Source organism: Brachyhypopomus gauderio, chromosome 5 (assembly GCF_052324685.1).
Source record: "Brachyhypopomus gauderio isolate BG-103 chromosome 5, BGAUD_0.2, whole genome shotgun sequence".
NCBI classification, from domain to species: Eukaryota; Metazoa; Chordata; class Actinopteri; order Gymnotiformes; family Hypopomidae; genus Brachyhypopomus; species Brachyhypopomus gauderio.
The window spans coordinates 2,370,789-2,393,844 of record NC_135215.1 but is presented as its reverse complement, the minus strand read 5'-3'; the positions used below and the strand labels follow the sequence as shown (position 1 = coordinate 2,393,844).

General features: G+C 41.9%; 1 protein-coding gene across 6 annotated transcripts in view; it reads left to right on the top strand.

The window, feature by feature from the left end:
• LOC143514065 (xylosyl- and glucuronyltransferase LARGE1) overlaps nt 1–23,056 on the top strand; it is a 61,116-nt gene that overhangs the window by 26,394 nt on the left and 11,666 nt on the right. For all 6 annotated transcript variants that reach the window (XM_077004843.1, XM_077004842.1, XM_077004840.1 and 3 more), the window contains 2 exons: nt 21,233–21,337; nt 22,639–22,751. In XM_077004843.1, coding sequence (XP_076860958.1) covers nt 21,233–21,337; nt 22,639–22,751 — 218 coding nt within the window. The remainder of the gene's footprint in view (nt 1–21,232; nt 21,338–22,638; nt 22,752–23,056) is intronic.

Here is a 23,056-nt window from a genome sequence, read left to right as displayed (position 1 = left end):
GTCCAGTTAAAACAGTAATTGGAGATTGTTATGATTGAATATGATTTTAATATTTTTCATTGATTTGGATTTTCAAGGCTTGTGTATAGAGAATGAACCCACAAACAAATTATGTTCTTTGTTAGGAGTCCAAATACCTTAAATATTTGTATTTTGGCATATTGCAGGAGCTAACGATTCTTTAAAAATTGGGAACAGGAAGGGTGAGAACAGACCCAGGCCCGTAGCCAGGGGGGATCGAAGGGTTCGTTCGACCCCTCCCCCCCCACCCCCCCCCCCCCCCCCCCCCCCCGCCCCCCGCACCCTCCCTCCGTACACACATGCCCCTCAAGATAGGTAGGCTATTCAATGAATGAATTGTTAATCTCCGGTGAATATACAGACAAACAAATAAGGACAGCAACAACAGACTCACAACAAACTTATAACAGTGTTGCCAACTCTCACGCAATGAGCGTGAGACACGCGCATTTGACCGTTTTCACACGCTCACACGCCATACATCCGATTTCTCACGCTGAAAAAAATCTAGTTTATTTATCTTCAGGTTTCCATCCAAACCTTTCGAAAAAATTATGCGCAATTTCCAAGTTTCGGCAGAAAAAAATGCGAATTAAGCCTTGTTTCCATTCATTACAGTTATGCGAATAAACTTTAGATCACGTGAGAGGACGCCAAACAATAGTGGTTTTACGTCCATCTGGCAGTTACGCATTTTTGCACGTTGAGGTTTTGAAACATTTTTTTCTTTTTCTTTTCTTTACATGGAGAAGTTAAATTCAATTTTTGCTCTCTCCAGAACTATTTTTGTATGCATTTGCCATCTTTACATCGCGATCATGTACAGAACCACTTGACTTGAGACATGATACGTCATCGTTTATGCGAAAAACCCTTTTCCATCCAGTTTTTCTGAATTTTGGCGATGCGATAGTCTAACTTTTCCACCTCTTCCTAGCGTAAACATCTTTTTGCGATATTTGGGGCTTCTTTCGAATTTTGGTCTTTTTCCATCCAGCTTTTTTCATGCGCATTTTCAAAATGCGCAAAAATTCGGTGGATGGAAAACCCACTGAGTTACTAGTTCGCTCTGGCGCCAACCACTGGCGATCAATCGCTATAGGCGCAGCATAGAGGAAACATATAAGACATAACCCCCCCCCCCCCCCCCCCCCCCCCTCACTTCACTTTTGGGGGAAAAAGATCCCCCCCATCACAATGCTGGCTACGGGCCTGAGACCTCCCTGCTTAGCACCTCTGTACAGTGTCACATGATGAGTCATTTCTGTGCTGCTATTTACTGTATAGAAGTTTAATCCATTTGCTAAAAGATTTGCTGAACCCTAGATTATTGTGGCAAATGGTAACTTCCAGTTAGCTTAGTTGAAGGCATTATCTATTTTTGATTTATGGAACAGTGTGTAGTGTATCAGGCTAAGGAATCTGTGCATGAATGTGGTTGAATGTGTAACATTGATTAAATGAATTTGATCAGGGCGTACGAGTATAAATCCAGATGGCGAAGGTCTTATTTCTATTATTTCTCTCTGCTTATTAGCGATAATGGACAGTGGCTGGAGGGTAAAGTGGAATGTTTATTGGGGTTTAGGTGAAGTGAAATAGTGGCAGTATCAATTTTAATGGGTCATTTCATATTTTATTTTATTTCATCTACCAGACTATTAAAAATATAGAACTCTGCTGTTCTGGAACATTCTATTGTCATTTTGGGATTGGTCAAAGAAGCAAGGCCTCTAGCACTTGTACGGTGGGACCAGCACTATATCAGTTACTCTATTTCTTTTCTAGACCTTTAAAGTTTGAGGAAGTGATCAAGTACTTATTCTAAGTGTTCAACCCCCTCTGAAGTAAAAGTGTACACTATTTTATGCAGATGAATACAGCTTCTATTTAGCAGTGTGAAGTGTGAATTTGAATATTTGCACAAAGAGGTGTATGGCAACGTACATGCACGAAGAGGAGACATTTTTACCACTTCAGGATGTGCATCTCTGACAAGCGTGGCAGTGATATAGGAGCAGGTTTGTGCTGGCAGGAGGCGAGAGAGATTCACAGAGGCAGAGAGTCAATGGGAACAATCTGTTCTAGCATATCAATTCCTGATCTTGAAATGCTTAGAAGACACCAGTGGAAGGTGTGAGTGATCATTTCAATCATCTTCAGCCTAAGATTTGATGTGATGCTGTATATACGTCATCAGGTACTCCAGGGAAGGCCTGACAGAACAAGGCTGCCAAGGTTTGACTTTGGATATGGATGTACGGACTGTTTGGTGATGCATCTCTTCACTTATTGCAGGTCTGTCCAGACACACAGAAAGCACTGGGACCACATGGTTGCTTATTGCAGTAAATGAAATTTGACACATAGGACCATATTGCATTAAATGCATACAAAAAAAGATTTGCACGTTTGGTATTCAGACATTTGGTATTCAGATTTAAGCACACACGGTGAAACAAAGTTTTGTTTGAGTTTGGCCAACACGGAGGTGTGTCTCAGTCATCATCTGTTCACACTTAAGTGTTAAGAATTTATGCGCTTTTCACTTTTTTATGTGTTTGTGTGTGGGCATTTTGGCGTACACACCTACCGTGGATTTGAGAAAAGCACTGTATGTTAAATGGATTATTGTTATTATGGTTTCTGGTAGCTTCTGGTGTAAATCTAGTATGGGCGCTACATCATTAGTCATTGTCGCTCATGTGTTGCTTCTGGGTTTTTACCATTGTTTTTGGGCAAAGTGAGCATGCATCTGGCTCCAAATAGCACCTTTATATCTGCATAGTGCAGACATAATGACAGAAAGATTATTGAATGCAAAAGTGGATCCACTTCCAGTAGATTGATGGCCAAAAACTGGCCTGGTCTGAAAAACTGCAATAATTTAGATGGAGATCTACAAACACAATAAACTCTTTACAATGAAAAAGTCACTGCTGTGATCTAGTGTACCATCACGATGCATAAAAAACATTCATAAAAAGCTTTTATTGCACTAGTTTCATCCAAATTAAGTAGATAACCCCACATCCTCCTAGCTATAAGCACAATTTGATGGGAAGCAACATGATGATGAAATAATTAAAAATAGTTTTATTTATAAATAGTTGAATGTTTACAGTGGGAACCTAATCAAAATCACACCATGTACCAGTATATTGTTAAATGATATTATATTCAAATCCAAAATGATGTTTACTTGGTGGAACCTAACCACTAATCCTGCTGTTTTTATTTGGTTGGCTGTTTGGACAGAAAACTGAACATTTAAATGCAACTTGAAGAGTATATGATTATGATCACATCTAAGAAGTGAGAATTCTCTGCTGCAGTTTTCTTTCTCTCTCTCTCTCTCTCTCTCTCTCTCTCTCTCTTTGTGGTCTACCTTTCTGTCTGTTCAGAGAATAAAGACTGAGAAGTAGGGTTGTCCCGATCCGATATTTGGATCGGATCGGCTGCCGATATTAGCAAAAAATGCGTATCGGTATCGGATCGGCAGGCATGAGAAAATACCGATCCAGACTCCCGATCCAGTTTTTTTGTAAAGTCCGATCCGGGTTTTCCAGCGCACCCATTTAGATAATCCATTCCAGTTTTTGCTGTGGTTTTGCCAGTGAGAATAAAATCCAGTCCGCATTTTCCAGCACACCTTCAGCACACGAGCATAGCGTCTCCCCAATTTAGCTCCGCGGCATCTCCTAACCATTAGGACTGCCGTGTAAATTTGAAGTTATCGGTAAAAATGTTAGTTGTGTGGGATTATTTTACCTTAAAGGATAACAAAGACGAAGAGGTAGAGTGCAACATATGCCACAGTAAAGTCAAGCATGGTGGTAAAGCTGTAAGAACTTTTAATACAACCAATCTAATCAAGCATTTAGCGAAATACCACCATAAACAACATGACGAGTTTCTAAAGAAAACCAAAGACAAAAAGAAAGGCCCTACACAACTAACACTGGCAGAAACGGTTGAATTGAAGGGAGTGTATAGATGGGGATGGAGCAGCAAAATGTGGAGTAGAAGGCATTTTGCTTTTAGTTTACGATATGTGAACGGATTTTTTTTAAGCTTTGGTTTACACTTGTTCAAGAGCACTGATGGATGTTAATAGACTATTTGTTAATAGACTATTTTCCACTCAGGTTGTGAGTTTTTGTAACGTTCTGCGCGAGGCAGAACAGGGAGGCGGACACAAACGCTGAGGAGAGCGAGATTTATGAATGAATGAATGAATGAATGCAAAAATTCCAAAATCAGGGTCGAAGAGGATAGCACGGGTCAAATCATTGAGGGAGTCCGAACATTGAACAAGCAACGACATTGTAACACAAGGAGTACTCACAGAAACCAGGCAGGGAAAACGGAACAGGCTGAAACAAACGGGGAAACGCGAATACACACACAAGAGCCAGCGAACGTGAACAGAGAATACATGAAGCACAAAACAACCGATGATTAGACCTGGGAGATACAGGGACTAATATACACAGAACTAGACAAGGACCAGGTGATAACAATGATGACAGGGGAGTGGCAGACAATAGGAAATCATAGAGACAAACGAGCAGGGCTGGATGAACAGACAAGAAACACAGACATGAGGGAACCCAGAGTGACAGCTAGGAGAGGGGGCGTAGCCCTATATGACAGTTTTGCTTTTTTAATATAATTTACAATATTATTTTTATAGTTTAATGATGTTATTCTGTTTGTTATTTAATATTTTGTCTATTTTGAGTTTATTAATTGCTAAATAAACAGGTCAGTTTCTCCTTACCAACCATTGTGTATTATTCAAACACACCTAATTCAGCTGGCTACTTGTTATCAAGAGTAAAACGCTTTTCAACATGAGTTTGACAACAAAGTAAGTTGGCTAAATAACTTTAAACTTTAATACATGCTCGGATAGGCCGGTGTAGGGGTTTCACCTACTAATCCTTTAAAGTAGATATAATTTGTTTTACCTTAATTATTAATCAGTCTCATTAATTTTAGAATCAGTCTCATATTCTAATTATACCAGAACCACAAGTTTAGTTATCAACTAAAGGTAATGAATGGTTTGGTATCTGAAGGATTTAACAATGAATTCTTTGGAGGTTTTGGCAACAACCACTTTTGAATGACATCAACACAGACAATTTGGTGAAAATAAATGATACATTTATTTAAAACCAACTATTCTAAAACACAAAGAGCATCAACATGGATCAGTATATTTACAGTGAAGACTCAGCATGTAGTGTGTGTGTGTGTAAAAAAAAGGGGAGGAGTAAGTGTGCGCGCTTGTGCGCGTGTGAGGAGGCGGAGTTGTAATCTCAGTTCTCCTATGGAGAACAAAGCAACTAAAATGGCGCCGACTTTAAATAGTAGAGCAGCGCGACTATGTTAATGAGCTCAGCTGGTTTATTCCAACGTGGTCAGAACAAAGAGTAATGGCGCTGGCTTACTAACTAAAAATTAATGTGGTGTGTCTGAAAATGGGGAAGACTACAAGTTGTTCATTAATTAGATAAATAAAAACATGGACTTTGTGTGTACAAATCAATGAGGATTATGAAAATAAAGTTAAACACATTCAGAATGTATTTACAGAAAACTTAGTTAACTCTGTAGTTCAAATAACTATGCCCTTTGATGAACTATGCCCAGCGTTAAGAGTCTCACGTGTTGAGGATTTGGGGTTTTGTCGTCCTCCCTGAATTCTCCTGGAATTGGGAGGGAATTTCCACCGCAGGCTCCTCGTTGATTAAACGACGTCGTCCAGGTGTGCTGGGGAATCGTCCAGGAACGCGAGTCTCGTTCACGGTTTAACAACAGGGAGTTGATCGCCTTTGTTTCAGTCCGTGTGGCCGCGTTAACAAGCTTGATTGAAGTCGTTCGGTGAATCTGTTGTCGCGGTAACGTTGATCGGTTGCTGGTTAGATTGCACCATAACTCGGGCTCGTTAATTAAGTAATACGACTTTCAGCTGTTTGCCGTTAGTCGTTGCAAAGTTCGCGTGTTCTCAAAGAAAAACCGGAGAGAGAGGAGTGGCGGAGCCTCTCTTTAATAGGTCTAACCTATGTGTCGGTCAAACCAGAGAGAGAGAGATGAATGGCTGTTCAGGGTATTTAAACACCTGAACTGTAGACACACCCTTACTTCCGTCAAAGCAAGCTTGTTCCATGTGTTGCCAGTGGTACTGCCACCTGCTGGTTTAGCATGGTACCTACATTCCCCCCTTGGTCTTCAGACTGGGGCTGACGTCACAGTCCTGAAGAGCACAAAAGGTTATCCATGCAGTCCATGTTCCTTGTAGCATCCACTGGGAGGTGATCAATTCCATGAGTCAAGTTGTCCATCCTGCTCATAGCATGATCTATGAGATGGCTGGGAGACGCTGTAGAGACACATCTGGGCAACAAGTTCACTACTGAGCAGTTCTTGAACAGTAACTAAGGTTAACCAAATCAAGAAAAACAATGAAAGAATAATGCATGGCTTAGATTTCTCTTGGCTTTATACAAAGAAAACAAGGTCACATGCAGGGTTAAATGCCTTTGATGGAGGAGAGGAAGTACATCAGGCATGGAGAAAGGTGTGGAGTTAGCACATGTTGGTGTTAGTCTGTTGGCTGGAACAAACCTAACAATGTTTAAAGTGAAGGATCTCGTTGGACCACGACGGACATTTGGGTTAATGTCTAGAGTGTGGTTCCTTGTGGGATCTAAAGGTAATTGTAAATTGTAAAATGTAAATGGGGGTTTAACTGAGGTGTAATGCCTCATCCTATCTTGTGACAGTGAAGTATTTAAACAACCAAAATGCATTTCTAATGCTGCTATTGCTAAGTGTAGACTTGAGCATCAGGAGCTGTCATCATGCACTAACTAACATCACTAGTGGTCCTGAGGAATAGTTATGCAATTTATGCCAGACTTATTCGCCAAGTCTGCAACACAGTGGTAGCGGATATGCTTTCCTATATTCTGTGCACATTTGAGAAACGGTTTCACTAGTCTTGTTAGACAAAGCTGGACTGCCATATAGCGTCTCAAAAGTTAATAGCTCTTGCTATGCTGGTAGAGAAGAGAATACAAGATGTGTGAGGGGTAAAATGTAGTATAGCAGTTAGGAGGTAACGCCGGGTACACCCCCCTTAGTAAAGAACCTATTGCAAAAGTACAGAACTGTGAGCGGAGATGATGCCAGGAACATCTCCCTTTAAAAGATCAGAGATCTGGAAACATAGCTACATGTTTACAGGCTGAAGGTTTACATGTAACTTCATATAATGTCAGTTCTACCTCCTCCTGGCTCAGGCTGGAGGTCCACTAACTGATCCTTATCTATGGCTGTCCCCCCCTTCCACTGGTTCTGCCTCTCTTTCCACCTCTTGGCTCTGTCCCTGTGACGAGAGTAGTGAGAGGGGCCTGCAGAAAGAACAGTGTCTGAATTTACAGGGAAATCATAGGGAGGATCTTGGAGCTCTTTGGAGTCTCCTTCAAGCATACTGGGCTGCACAACAGTCTCCCAAACTGTCTGCGTGGTCTTTCTGATCTCACGCATCGACAGGTCACCTTGGCGTGCTAAAAGTGTGACATGGGTTCTCACACAAGGGTGGAGATTGTGCAAAAATAGGGATTTGAAGGTTCGGTCTTCTGTGAGACCTGGTCCATTTCTTCCCTGGAAAAATGTTTGTTTCAAGCGATTAAAGTAATCCCTGGGATGCTCTGAACGCTTGTGCTTAATTTTAATGGCTGACATGAATGCTGACGCTTCGTCAAAATAAGGGCAATACTCCTCAGCGAGGGCTTTGCATAGCTGAGTGTAACTGTCCCTAATGGAAAACGGCTGTGATTCTATGAATGTGCGAACTGATCTAGAGGTGGTTTTCCAAATTAGCTTCACTTTCTCTCATTCTGTTGCATAAGGCAAGTCCGAGAGGCTACACTCAATTTCTTTGAGGTAGTCTTCAACATGGTAGTTTGACCTTGCTGGGTCGAATGGCTCCATGTCCTTGGCTAGTGAATCTAGTAACTTTAACCGAGGGAAATGTTCAAGGACATGTCTATTAGAATAGGAAGGTGGACCTTCACTATCCAAGTGGTGTAACTCTTGGTCAATAGGATGCCTACTGCCTCCTGTCTCTCTGTGCCTAGGTGGCAGTAATGAGCCTTTATGCATCTCAAGTTCAGAAATATCTGTATTTCTCCTTGAGGAAAAAGCTGTAGCATGTACGTCACTGTGCCAGCCTGTGCGTGGGTCAGTGGAATGATGCTCAGCGTTTAAGTAAGGCCTGTTATCTGCTCTACCTGGTGAGACGTCCCTTGTCTGTACGTTCTGCCAGTGGTGTACATCAGCATGCCTTCTGCCGTCCTGCTCTGTGTCTATAGGGGGTAACAGTGAGCCTTTGTGCATCTCAAGTTGGGAAATTTCTGCATTTCCTCTTGAGGAAATAGCTGGAGCATGTACGTCACTGTGCCAGCCTGTGCGTGGGTCAGTGGAATGATGCTCAGCATTCATACAAGGCTTCTTAACTGTGGTACCTAATGAGATGTCCCTGGTCTGGACATCATGCGGAGGATAATGGTCACCAGCATGCTTTCTACCTTCCTGGTCTCTGTCCATAGGGGGCAACAGTGAGCCTTTGCGCATCTCAAGTTGAGAAATACCTGCATTTCTCCTTGAGGAAGAAGCTGGAACATGTACGTCACTGCGCCAGCCTGTGCGTGGGTCAGTGGAATGATGCTCAGCATTTAAGTAAGGCTTCCTAGCTGTTGTACCCGACGGGATGTCCCTGGTCTGGACATCATGCAGAGAATAAGGAGGGCCAAAAGACATAGCAGGATTAGTATTACTCTTTTTGTTACTCAAGAGTAAGGGGGCAGAAGCTAGGGACGAGTATGAGGGCTCTGCTGACTCGTAGCAAGAGGATGCAGACAGGGCATCTGCTCTAGGAGGGTGATTCTCCACAGAGGCTTCACTTTGAGCTTCAGAAGCTGAACCGTCAGTAGTATCATATGGATACTCTGAGGAAGAACTAGTTGCATCTAATCTAAGACTTATGGGGACTGGAGCCGGGGCCTTAGGATGTATGACAGGTGCATCATCACCTGTGGAGTGCTGACTATATGGGCTTTCTACTGTAACTAATAAAGAAGGTCTAGAGGTGCCAGATCTAGTTGCAAGGAAATCTTGCGCACTCGCACGAGCAAGCTCACTCTCCCTTTGGAGGCGGGCAGTTTCTGTTAAGCCCGTGTGACGTTCACTTACGGTGAGCACGTCATTCAGCACATGAGTGGTCAGTTGGAGGTTGTGGCGAAGGCTCTCAACCTCAGAACTGAGCTTAGCAGTATCCTGTTTGAGGAGTCTATTTTCCTTGCGTAGTGCCTCTACTTCTAAGCGAGCCTGCTGCTGACATAGAAGGAACATTTTAAAAACTACATCTGGAACGGTAGGGGTCTCCTCAAAGTAGTCCTTTAGAGGTTTGTCAACATCCTTCCTACCTGGTTCAAGCATCTGAAGGAGCTGAAGCAAAGATTGACAAGTATTCTGTTTTAGAAAAGCCATGGTTAGTCTAAATGTATTTATAGACTAGCTCAAAAAAAGGGACAAAATCAAGTCAGCTTCAGTACAATCTGGCTTAGCTATTGTGCCAGGACCTTGTGTCTGGGCAGGTAAAAAGGGTAATTACCTAGGTGGACAAGCCAAATTGAAACTGGGGTAAAAAGAATTGTGCCAAAGGTGATTATGGTCTCTGAAACTAAACACTAGCACACTGGACCAAAGACTGCAACAGTGAAGTTATACAAAGACAGTGAAGTCTGATAACTGTGCTAAATAATTATCCTAATACTTCTGCAGTACAGGGGAAATCAGTGGGATGCCACACAAATTAAAGCAACTGAATTACTATTGAAGTAATCAGAAATTAAATGGGTAAAATAAATATACTGATCTTCAGTTGATTGCTCAATGAATGTGAATAGTAACCAAATGGTAATCAAATTAGAACACTATCACCAAACTGTAGTTACCAAGTACTAGCTTTCCTCTATAGGAAGACTTGGGAAGCGCTCTGGCGCCCTCTTCTGGCGAATTTGGAGATGGTCCTATTCTAATGGCTTGAAAGCCTGTGATATGAAAAATATGGTTGATATCAAACAAATATGGTTGAGCCAGAAATCTCCCTCACGCAGGGGCACCAATTATGTAGGGGTTTCACCTACTAATCCTTTAAAGTAGATATAATTTGTTTTACCTTAATTATTAATCAGTCTCATTAATTTTAGAATCAGTCTCATATTCTAATTATACCAGAACCACAAGTTTAGTTATCAACTAAAGGTAATGAATGGTTTGGTATCTGAAGGATTTAACAATGAATTCTTTGGAGGTTTTGGCAACAACCACTTTTGAATGACATCAACACAGACAATTTGGTGAAAATAAATGATACATTTATTTAAAACCAACTATTCTAAAACACAAAGAGCATCAACATGGATCAGTATATTTACAGTGAAGACTCAGCATGTAGTGTGTGTGTGTGTAAAAAAAAGGGGAGGAGTAAGTGTGCGCGCTTGTGCGCGTGTGAGGAGGCGGAGTTGTAATCTCAGTTCTCCTATGGAGAACAAAGCAACTAAAATGGCGCCGACTTTAAATAGTAGAGCAGCGCGACTATGTTAATGAGCTCAGCTGGTTTATTCCAACGTGGTCAGAACAAAGAGTAATGGCGCTGGCTTACTAACTAAAAATTAATGTGGTGTGTCTGAAAATGGGGAAGACTACAAGTTGTTCATTAATTAGATAAATAAAAACATGGACTTTGTGTGTACAAATCAATGAGGATTATGAAAATAAAGTTAAACACATTCAGAATGTATTTACAGAAAACTTAGTTAACTCTGTAGTTCAAATAACTATGCCCTTTGATGAACTATGCCCAGCGTTAAGAGTCTCACGTGTTGAGGATTTGGGGTTTTGTCGTCCTCCCTGAATTCTCCTGGAATTGGGAGGGAATTTCCACCGCAGGCTCCTCGTTGATTAAACGACGTCGTCCAGGTGTGCTGGGGAATCGTCCAGGAACGCGAGTCTCGTTCACGGTTTAACAACAGGGAGTTGATCGCCTTTGTTTCAGTCCGTGTGGCCGCGTTAACAAGCTTGATTGAAGTCGTTCGGTGAATCTGTTGTCGCGGTAACGTTGATCGGTTGCTGGTTAGATTGCACCATAACTCGGGCTCGTTAATTAAGTAATACGACTTTCAGCTGTTTGCCGTTAGTCGTTGCAAAGTTCGCGTGTTCTCAAAGAAAAACCGGAGAGAGAGGAGTGGCGGAGCCTCTCTTTAATAGGTCTAACCTATGTGTCGGTCAAACCAGAGAGAGAGAGATGAATGGCTGTTCAGGGTATTTAAACACCTGAACTGTAGACACACCCTTACTTCCGTCAAAGCAAGCTTGTTCCATGTGTTGCCAGTGGTACTGCCACCTGCTGGTTTAGCATGGTACCTACACCGGTATCGGTATCGGCCGATATCGGTATCGGATCGGAAGTGCAAATAAATATCGGTATCGGATCGGAAGTTCAAAAAGCTGCATCGGGACATCCCTAGAAAAATGGTTAGCCAAGGAAAATGTTATTGCATAAAGGACATTCATCCCTGAGGTGTAATTAATAAACAGACATATACCAATAAAGTAAATGTTGTAAATGTTACACAAATACACCAACACCCAATATTAATAAAGGTAAATAAAATAAATACATAATACAAGCAAAACTAAAGCAAATAAGCTCAATAATTGTTTATAAACACTCTAAACAGTACAGTAAGGAATTTTCTGCCTGCATGTAATTTCACGTCCACCACCTAGATCAAAAAAGTCTTTGATCAACCTGATGACCTCTTGCACAAAAGTCTCCCCTAACCCCAGACAGACCTACATCTTCGACAGTTATAACACCGACTCAATGGCACCAGTTCGAAGGCAGATTGGAGGACATGAGAGAGGAGTCACTGGCAACAAGATGGTTTTTTTTTTAAGCAGGCATGAAGTATGAACTGGTGCCTCCATCTGTCCACAGTAGAGCAAGTTGGATGGGCTGCGTAGAACATTGTGGACATTCTGGATTAGGAATTTCATTTAATGGAGTGCAGCTTTCCAAAGCTTTAGACTTTACTCCCCACCATTTGCTCCCATCATATCCAGACCCCCCTGCTGTCTCATCCCAACTGTTCTACTGGCTCACTCCACGGCTGAAGCTCATATGTCATCGTGTATTAGCAGTCGCTTGTCCTAACCCTGTGCGTTATTGTTGCCAGGCAGAGTGCTGCTACCTACGCTGGCTCTTCCGTGAGAAACCATGCCTACCACCTCCATGTGTCTTAGTCACAACTCAGCAACGTCCTCAGACTGGGTTACCCTTCACTTTTGTCCTGACCTTTGGGTCACGAGATTCTTAGCACCTCCTTTGTACGGGTCACCCATAATTCTTCATTATGGCTGGTAATGGGGTGCTTCAGCATGTCCTGCCCGATCATGAGTGATTCTGCTTGATCTCTGAGGCCGCAACCACTTCCATAGGATTCTGCTGACATTCTTCTCAATGTCCTCAATGTCCAACTGTGACCTTCTTCTCAATGTCCAACTGTGGAGATGAGGCCTCCTTAGACAAAGTAGGGCCAGAGAATGACACTGGTCTGGACACTGTGTCTTTCAGGCAGCAGTTAAACATGCTCTTCTCTCATTATTTGCTCTCTGCCATGCTCTCGCCATGCTTCTTGGAGACAGATGGTATCTGGGTGATGCCAAGTACAAACTTTCCTTTCTTTAGCACCTGGGATCTGGATTTTGCTGGCTTAATGCCCATGTGAGTCTGTCTGATGCCAGATTGGGTGAGGGCAACCACAGAACCTCAGCAGTCTTCAATAATATTCATAGTGAGTATGAAGAGGATCACCGACATGGTGCATCCACTAATGATTACCTTCTCAAGTTTGAGGTTGTAGATCCACTGGAGACTTTCATAATGAAAAGATTAAAGTCCAGAATGAGGTCCCCAAACGTGCATGGAATATGGTGCTGTTTCAGTGCCCACATAACCTGCCTGTGGGGTGTGTTTCCTTAGGAATTTGCAAGATCTAGCCACAGCACTACCAGGTCCCCATTGCTCTCATGGGCTTCCCTGATCAATTTGGTCATCCCGTTTGTTCACCCTTCGCCCTTAATTTCAAAATAACATCTTTGTCAAACTGAAGCCAATTCCAGAGTCAATATCAGTAAATGTAACAAGGTCAGTATGAGAGAAAAGCAAACAAATTCAAATCAGGGCAGCAGGCAAAGAGATGTAAGCCTGAAGGACGTACTAAAAGTACTCCACAAAGTATACATGAGGTGACAGATTCAGACACACAAGAAAACACAAAATACGACTTTGAAAAGCTGATCTAACAAAAGACCTGATATATGGGCATAGATTGCCGTTTAAATAGGAAGAGGGACTTTAGAACTCCAGTGACTGGGATCTGTAAGAAGGATTATGTGGATTGTAGTTCAGGACATGTTAACATAATTCGGTTTTTCAGTTATTAAGTTTTTAGTGGAATTAGAGATGAAAATGGTCTCCTGTAGGTGGAGGTATAGGCTACTGTGGGCATACATCACGGTGAAGGTGTAACGTAGACGTGTTTTTATACACTTCTCCTTTCAGCATTTGGAGAACTTCTACATCCTCAAAGATAGTAGAGTGTGATCTGTTTCTGTGTCATGCACTGGAGAAGGAAGGTGCATGCACCATTCCAGTTTGCGCCTTTGAGAACCTCGTTCCTATGCAGAGGACTGGCCCACGTTTTGCACCAATTTTAGTTGGAAAGAAGGATATTTCATTGATGGAGTGTGACCCAGCTAAAGATCAAACTAGTACCAAGGTGGTGGAGCACTTTGTGCTGCTCTTGTAAATGTTGTATGCATTTCTTTATAACCAAAATGCAAGCATGGATCAACTTTTGGTGATAAGAAAATGGATGATAATAATAGCATGACAATAAAAACAGTAATAAAGTAACAATAAACTAATTACTAACTCATAATGAAAATTAATATAATGAATATAACTAGATGACTATATATTAACAATAATCAACCTAACATCATTAATGATGTGGATGGAGATGCAGTGTCACTTCCAGCGTGGATGAATTCAGTGTTCAGTCAGCTGGTTTGCTGGTCTGTAACCCAGCATGCCATCATGACTAAAATACACAGCACAGCGCTGTAGAATAAACCAGTGCAGCTTCAATATTCCTTGGCTCTACCTGAGAATGAAGATTTTGGGCTCTGGGACCAATATATTTTGGTGGAAACATGCTTATCTGTTCAAAATGAGGTGTGTGAACCGGACGAGGTCCGGTTCCTTGTTGGAGTAAAAGGGCTAGGTAGAGGAGGTCGCAATTAGAGATGAGATGCATCTTCTCTCTCATCTCACTCTCCCTGATGACCTTTAGTTTTTGTCTGTGGGGCAAAAAAATGAAAGTATAAACACGTGTATGTAACTTAAAGGCATGATAGTGTCATAAATCACAATTACATGTACAACTCACTCCCTTGAGCCTTTGTGTGTGGGTCTTGGAGGGATAAATATATGTTGTTTAGGACTGGCCTTCTCTCTCCCCCTGCCTCCTCTTCCTCTTCCTCCCTGTGCTCTGTTTGTCCATGCATAAAAAAGATTTAGTGTAACTTACGTTAACTTAGTGTGATTGGTTTCTTTCCAATTAATTGTGATAGTCGATAAAATTAAGATAAAACTTTAAATTTACTGTGAAGATAACTAGCCACAAGATTGGCTTTTTTAAAAACATTTTTTATTCAGTACACATAATGAATAATTGTATAATTCACAAAGCCAATTACCATTCAGTCAAAAAGAGATGACTATCCAATAACAGTATACATTAGATTTGGTTTGTGGTTTAGGATGCTTTTTATAAGATATGTAATGCAAACTATTACTCATGAAAAGAAATTAACCTAAAATGCTCAGGATGAAAATTTGCTGGTTTTCCATTATCCATGTTGATGACACACATGTTGATGAAAGTCCTACTTTCAAAGGTTAAAGGAGCAATAAGTAATTATTGTACCAAGCAGTATTTATAAAAATAATTTTATATTTGTACTTTTTTCTATAGTGTGGCTCATGTGAAATGAATAAAATTACTCTGTAGTCTTCAAACAAACCAGTTTATGCCCAGTTATACTAGTGAGTCAGCCAGGTTTAAAACATCTAGGCCAAACATCCAGGCCACTAGGGGTCAGTGTAATGGCTGTTTTATATGTGAAGAACAATCATTGGAAAGTGACTTAGTATGCATTTAAAGAAAACACTTTTGCATTTGCATTGTATTAGTCCTATGTCAATATTACACATCTAAGCCCATATAGAGATTTGAGCAAAATCGGTTAACTTGGGAAAGGTTTTTTTTTTTTCCTGACGATTTATGGTGGCCACTTGGAAACTCCCACTTTTGTGCATGGCAATACCTAAATAGAAAATACTGTTTTTAAATTATGAGGCTATTGACCTTATATGCTGAGGAAACAAGGACACAGTGTGTATCAGCAACAGAATGGGACAGATCATTTATTAGGTTTTAGGACCGCTAGAGGTCTTTGGGACAGCAGTGTGAGCAATGCAGTGCCATGTAACAGGAGCCAAGGCACACAGAGATTATCACTAGGCAGGCCAACATCAGTTATATTATTTGTTCTCGTGGTACATGTTTTTGAAGCTCGGGTGCATGGCTTCTCTCTTAAGCCAATATTACACCATGTAAGGACCTGACTATTGTTTACTGGGCACTCCTAGGGAGTTGAACCTGGTAATAACACAACATAAAGCAAGACTAAGTGAAAACCAGAACAATGCTATCTAAAGGGAAAACAAACAAACAAAAAAAAAAATTAAATATGCTACATTATAGTAAAGCATAAATCCATGGGCTGGTCCCACCCACTAACTTTGTGATCTGGAAGGCAAATTTTCTGTGTGACTTCTTCTTATATACTGTATATGTAGACAAACCTGAGATGTGCTTTCATTCAGATACTGTATTACATCTATTAAGTGTTGAAGAGGAAATTCTTAAAAACATAGTGGTAAGCAAGAGTTTGCAAAATTTGGCCACAAATCTAGCATTGGGTCTGAATAGTAAATAATACCCAGGTGCCCTCAATCACCACCCTCCCCCCGACACCATGAAAGAGATGAAGAAAGACCACAGCAAGGGGTGACATGTATAAACCTTAAATATACTGTGTGTTTTACAGTTCATCCAGAAAGCAAACCCTCAGTAAGCAGATATCCCTCTGTAACATTAACCAGGCAGACAAGGATCCAAATCCAGAATAAAGGCGCTTTTATTGATAGTGAGAGTACAGTGCACGGTGAACGACGCAAAACTCTGCTCATCACACGCTACACAGCGGTGCTGTATGTGATGTCGGGACGGTCCAGGGTCATGCCGGGAGAACAGAGTCCGGGAGGTACAGGAGGGCTGGGCAGGGAACATGGTCTAGGAGGAAAGCAAAGGTCAGTACACAGAGAGGCAATTGCAGGGAGAGAGTGCTCAGTACACGGCATAGTCGGCAATACTTCGCAACCCGGAAGTGTGAAGCAGATGTAACAGTAGCCTGAGAAAAAGGTGTGGCAGTGAGCAGCAGGTGTCTCTAATCTCTCCTTAAGAGGTAGATCAAGTGTTGTTCCTAACACCCTCACTGAGGAACCAAGCTATTTTGGAAACATCACATCCAGCTTGACATGTGGACAAAAACAGCATGTTCTGCAGTATTAAACATCGTAATTAGAAAATGAACCTTCCCATAACTTGAGGGGGAAAAATAATAATAAAGACAAACAAAATTGCAAATTTGGAAGGGACTATCATAGTCTGCATACATGAATGGCAGATCAGTACAAACCTGGTGGAAAGAATGCATTTTAATTTTATGCATCAAGTAGCAGTCGGATTTCTGTCTGGCTATCTGGAGATGTATCTGACCACTAAAGTGTAAATAGGATGTGGTTAAATTGTATCAGCATACAATTTAGAAACAAGTTACATTAAACGACCAGCTGTAAATGGGGCCTGAGGGACACTGTCTGAGAAGATGCCTGACCTCATCACTGAGGCAAAAGCCTCTAAATTGGTAAATGTTTCTTCATGGAATCACTTTTCATATTGTGTTTGTGAAGACAGCCAACCTACCTGGGACTCAAACCCAGGTCTTACATGAGAACTGACCACCAGGCCACAGCCAGAGCACCCATTTAACCTTCCTAAGTGACGGTGTCTGTCAGCGGGTGTGTCGGAGCCAAGTGCCTACTCGTCTTAGCTGCATTGATGCCTGACAGGATCTTCCACGTCGTGCAGAGGCAGTTCGATGGAACTACCCCTTTCTGGGAGTCCTTCAGAACGGCCCGTCCTTCAGTTTACCACTCAGACTCGGTTCCATGCATTAGCGGTTGGTTCATTTGCACTGCCAGGCGTACATGGAGTGCAGGTAGCTTCTTCGTGGACCTTGTCAGGGCCTGGTGCTGTCTTGGATGTCTTGATGGTGCGATGCTAATTGGATCTTTTTCAGGGAGGTTACTGTGGTCTTCTCTCAGCTTCAACAACAACTGGGTATTGTTGCTGTGTGATACTTCTTTGTCTCATATTCTTCTCATTGTTGAGTTTTCTAGCTCTGCTGGTTCTGTCCTTATGCTATTACCCTGTCACTGAGAGTACACTTTGCAAGGTTCATGGCAGAACATCCTGTTTATCCTCCTGGCTTCTATTCCTTTAGTTTACCTCTTCAGGCAGGCAGCCAGAGCTTTTAATCTTTGCTTGGCACGCTCCAAGGCTTTGGGTATGGACAGCTTGTTCAACCAACTTCTTTGGATGTACTTCTTTGTTGTACTTCCTTGACCTTCGTGCCTTTCTGCAGTTCTAACAGCTGGCTAACTTCTCTTTGGGTTGCCCTTTAATTTGGCCTCCAACCTCCTTCTCCATGGAAGGAACTGCTCATTGATGCTGTTCATCTTTCACACAGCCAAGCGTCTCAAGAATCACTGAACTTGGTGGGTCCGATAGGTGAATCTTGGTCTTGGTATTCTGATTCTGACTGGTATCCAGTTTAGCTGTGAACAAAAGAAAAAATATATAATTATACTATAAATATATAAATATACTATACGTCACACTAGGTTTGGAAAAGGCTGGATTGAATGGTCTGAAAGACACTAATCATGTCGGTGCAAGAACAAGCTTTGAATACAAGATCAACAGAGGCTGGGATCTACCACACTTGGCAAGACCTCAGATGAAGGCTGTGCGAAGACGCCCCCAAGACAATCCAGCACATTAAAGAGGGATGCTAGATGCTAGTAGGCAGAGCATACAAGGAACATGATAACCAAGTAGCTGGCATAGCATACAGAAGCATCTGTGCTGAGTTCAGGCTGGGGGTTCCAAGGTCAAAGTGGGATACACCCAAACGTGGTGAAGAATGACGAGTTAAGGTCCTGTTGGAGTCCAGATACAGGCAGACAAATTGGTAATGGCTAGCCAACATAGTACATAACAGCAGAAATAGGTTATAGCGATAGATGTTGCAATCCCAAGCGATAGCAACATCAGCAACAACGAACACAAAAAGTTAAAGAGATATCAAGGGTTGGGAGAAGATAGATGTGGAAGGTGAAGGCAATATGGGCCCATGGTAATCACTAGGGGCTATAAATCCCAAACTGGGAGAATGGTCCCAGCTTATCCTAGGAACAACATCTGAGATCTCCCTCCAAAAGAAAACCACTAAAGTACTATGGAAGCGCATAGTATCCAACTTCATCCTTTTTGCATATAAGAATTCACTGTGTTTTGAACAAGCACTTCCAGTGTTAACTCTCTTTTTTTACCATGTTTCTTCTTGTGATGTATTTTGGCAGCACGACATCTTTTTCTTACCCAGAATGCAGGTACCTGCTAGTGTAGGGTGCTTGCCAGATTTCACCATGTTTTCTTAGCCAAATAGACAGATACGTGGGTGGAGTATTGGAGCATTGGGGAGTTTCTCAAAGTTTTTCAAGCAGGCTTTTTCAGGCACCTAATACGTGTGCTGATGCCATTGCTTAAATATATTTTATTATGTTCTACATACTGTATTTCACAGCAAGAACGGGGAGGGGTAATAAACTGAGTCTTTTAGAAATAAGTAATTTATCAGCTATTTCTGTCTGCTTGCAGTTCATTAAAGGTGCAGGTTCATGATCAGTTAATGCTGGTTACTGATTGAGCAAAACGCTTGAGGTCATACCAAAGTAATCATATCAGTAAGATGTGCTTGCTAGTCAGGCCATTTACCATGTTTTAAAGCACACGCTGAGGTGTTCGAGCTGGATTTATCAACAGGGAGTTCAGTCAGGGGCAAAGAGGGGTGAACGAAGCCATTAGATCAAGGTTACGATAGCCAGATACCTTAATTAACTTCAAGCACAAAGCTGCCACGGTGATGTTGGGTATCAGTGAATATTTTGAATGGGGCCCAGCCAGAATGGAAACAGAAGTCATTAATATCAGGGCTAAATTCCCATTCTTCCAAAGGGAGAGTAAGTATATTGATCGTGCTAGTATTGATAGTATTTCTCCTAATGGCAGATGATAAAAGAAGTAGCACTACTGGAGTATAAAGGAGAGAAAATGAAGAAAGGCGGTAATAATGGCGGCTTAATGGGTCTCAGCCGAGGAACGCTAAGATATTTTTGCTGCAAAACCGGTACAGATGTAACCACTTTTGCGGTGACCTTATGGCTGAACTTCTATAGGCATCAGTAGCAGAGAATTCGCAGAAACCTTGATGAAGATCTTGTCCTGCTTTTAACTGCATCCATGCGTGATACGTTGCCCTACAGCCTGACGTAACTGCATTGCAGAGTGAATGGACATCCTGCTTCTCCAGCTGATAACGAGAGCAGTCCTGTTACGGATTAATAGAACTCATCAAAAGTTTACCATTAGAAGTGTCCAATGAAAGCGCATGCTGCCTTGTCTTAGTTCATCTGATTGTGAAAGAAAAACATGGATTAATGTTTGTCCATGGCCTCTTAGGTATAGATGGACATTGATATAAATATGCAAAGGACCTATTCTTCAATGCAAGCTTAGTTCTTAGTTTTGTAGTCACTCTAATTATTGGTTTCTTTTTATATTCTTTCCTCACTCCCTCTTTTACTATACAGAGGTATTCTGTATAATCTAAGTAGAGCAATCGAACCTGCTAGTGTTGGTGGGAGTCAGTGTTCGTACTAATAAAGGAGAAGCATTGTGACACTCCTGTTATTTTCCTGTCCCTCGCAAAGGCTCTTGCTGTACACTATGTATGTGTGTGTGTGTGTGTGTGTGTGTGTATGAGCAGGAACATTCCCACACGGGGTGGGTGTGTGTGTGTGTGTGTGTGTGTGTGTGTGTGTGTGTGTGTGTGTGTGTGTGTGTGTGTGTGTGTGTGTGTGTGTGTGTGCGCGTGTGTGTGTTTGCATGGATCTGCTGCTCAGATACACTCATTAATCTTGCTCACAGCCTTCATTAAACCCGCATTGTGATGTTGCTACTCTGAGCGATGGACACACACATTCACATACTGAAGCATCTGTGTCCAACTGTTGACAATGTTCTCCTACAGCACAATTACTTTCCAGTATCCTGTAGCATCTTCCTGCCTCAGACCCACAATCCTATTTTCTTGCATTTCCATAGACGGAGCCCTATAGCGAGGCCTGTTCTTCTGGCCTGGTTCCCTGCCTTACTGAGGCAACTTGTCACCTGGATTATATGTATTTAAATAGATGTGAGATACATTTGTCACCTTATTTAATACTTAGCCAAACAATTTCAAATGTGTTGGAGCCAGGTTTATCACCAGCTAGGTACTTCCTGTGTGTGTGTGTGTGTGTGTGTGTGTGTGTGTGTGTGTGTGTGTGTGTGTGTGTGTGTGCGTGTGCGCACGCGTGAATGTGCATTTGCATATTACAAGGCATAACCATTATGGCAGTGTTTCCCAGGATGAAAGTAAAAATAAATTTTTACAGTAGTGATACTAAATGGTTCTTTAGTGTAACAAGCATAGCCAAAATATCTCTCTCTCTCTCTCTCTCTCTCTCTCTCTCTCTCTCTCCCTCTCTCAGGTCAGCAGGTACTGGGACTGGTGGAGAACCAGAGTGACTGGTACTTGGGGAACCTCTGGAAGAACCATCGTCCGTGGCCTGCTCTCGGCAGAGGCTTCAACACTGGTGAGTCAAGGCCAAACTGCAGTTCCACCTGTTTGGGAACAACATCTCATAGTTGCACTGCCCTTCTCACGTCTTCCCCAAAGCACTGAAGCCCCGTGGAAGGGCATCTCAAGGCCTTGTTTTGGCAGCGCATGTTGACGAATCAATTTCATACAGCTGGGCTGGACACTCTGTGAAGTACAGAGATATGGAAGCGTTTGTGTGAGTTATGTAAAAACAAAACTCTCTAAAGCACAACCCCATGCTGAACCGAGCAGCTAACAAATCTGATTAGATTCGATCTCAAATTACTTGCTTCCTTTTTTTCCATTTTCCCCTCAAGTCTTTTTTTTTACCGTGGGACCAAAGAGCCGTTTTGTGACGCTGTTATCACAAGAACCACAGAGGACTGCCTGCATTCTCACGTTTGATTACAGAAGGTACTGCTTCAGTACAGAGTATGGAAGTACGGTCACGCTGGTCTTCGGACTTTATGGACACGGCTCATAGGAAGTTTCCTCCACAGCAATCCTGCGACGCTATAAACATTTACTGGTTCATTCATAAATGTTTCACTGACGTAAATAAGATCATCAGAGGCAGCTCTAACAACCATGAGGCCGCCATGAAAGTCTGTATTATTGATAGACTGCAGGCATTGCAGGCGAGCCTGCCTCCAGTTGTTGTTCTACTAGCAAATGGAACACAGTCAGGTGTAAAATGTCTGTTTGGAAAGCCATTTCCCTTGGAGAGGAAACTACCAAACAAGTGCTTATTTCTTTCACTGTATTATGTACGTATTTATTGATTGATGTTATAAAGTTCTGACAATTCCTTGTGTTTGCTCTTGAACTAGCCGGGTGTTTGTAGAGAGTTTTATCATTTTCAAAGGGAATTTTCACAATTAATGTCCTCCAGCTCTTACTGTCAATGTCAAGGATAGGATATGAGCCTCTTCTCAACATGTCCAAAATGGAGATATGGAACCATAATTCACTCAGTCCAGCATGAGTAGTGACCAGCCAATCAAATAACGCTGCTCTTATTACGCTGCTGTTACATTATTCAACCCAGCATCGTACGCTGTTTCATAAACATTCTGCTTAAAGTAATCAGGCTCTCATCACCACATGGCCGTGCTGGTAATGTGAGTTTTTATTGAGGTGGTGTGGAAGGAGCTGGGTGAAGGTGTGTTAGCTGTAAGCAGTGTACAGAATGGTATTGTGAAGGTCACGGTTATTGAAAGGGCATTCCAGTGATTTGTCTTAATTATAGCAAACATCTTGTGTGTGTGTGTATGTGTGTGTGTGTGTGTTTTACAGGTGTGATTCTTCTGTTGCTGGATCGTTTGAGGAAGCTCAGGTGGGAGCAGATGTGGAGACTGACAGCAGAGAGAGAGTTGATGAGCATGTTGTCCACATCACTAGCAGATCAGGTACACACACACACACACATACACTCACACACACGCACACACACATACACACGGTTAATTACTGGATTCCTTAAGTAATTCACAGTATTTACAATACAATGTTTACAAAGTATTTACAATTTACAATGTTACTCATTTGGAGAAATCTAAAAGTTTAAAATCTAAAAATTTGTTACAAATTACATTTAAGGGTAAATACATTTCAAAATGCATTTTTCCAGTACTGTGCACACGTGCACATTATTTCTGGTATTCCTGTTTTGCTTTAATTTGTTTTGTCAGATTTTGTTCCTTGCAGTCGCTCA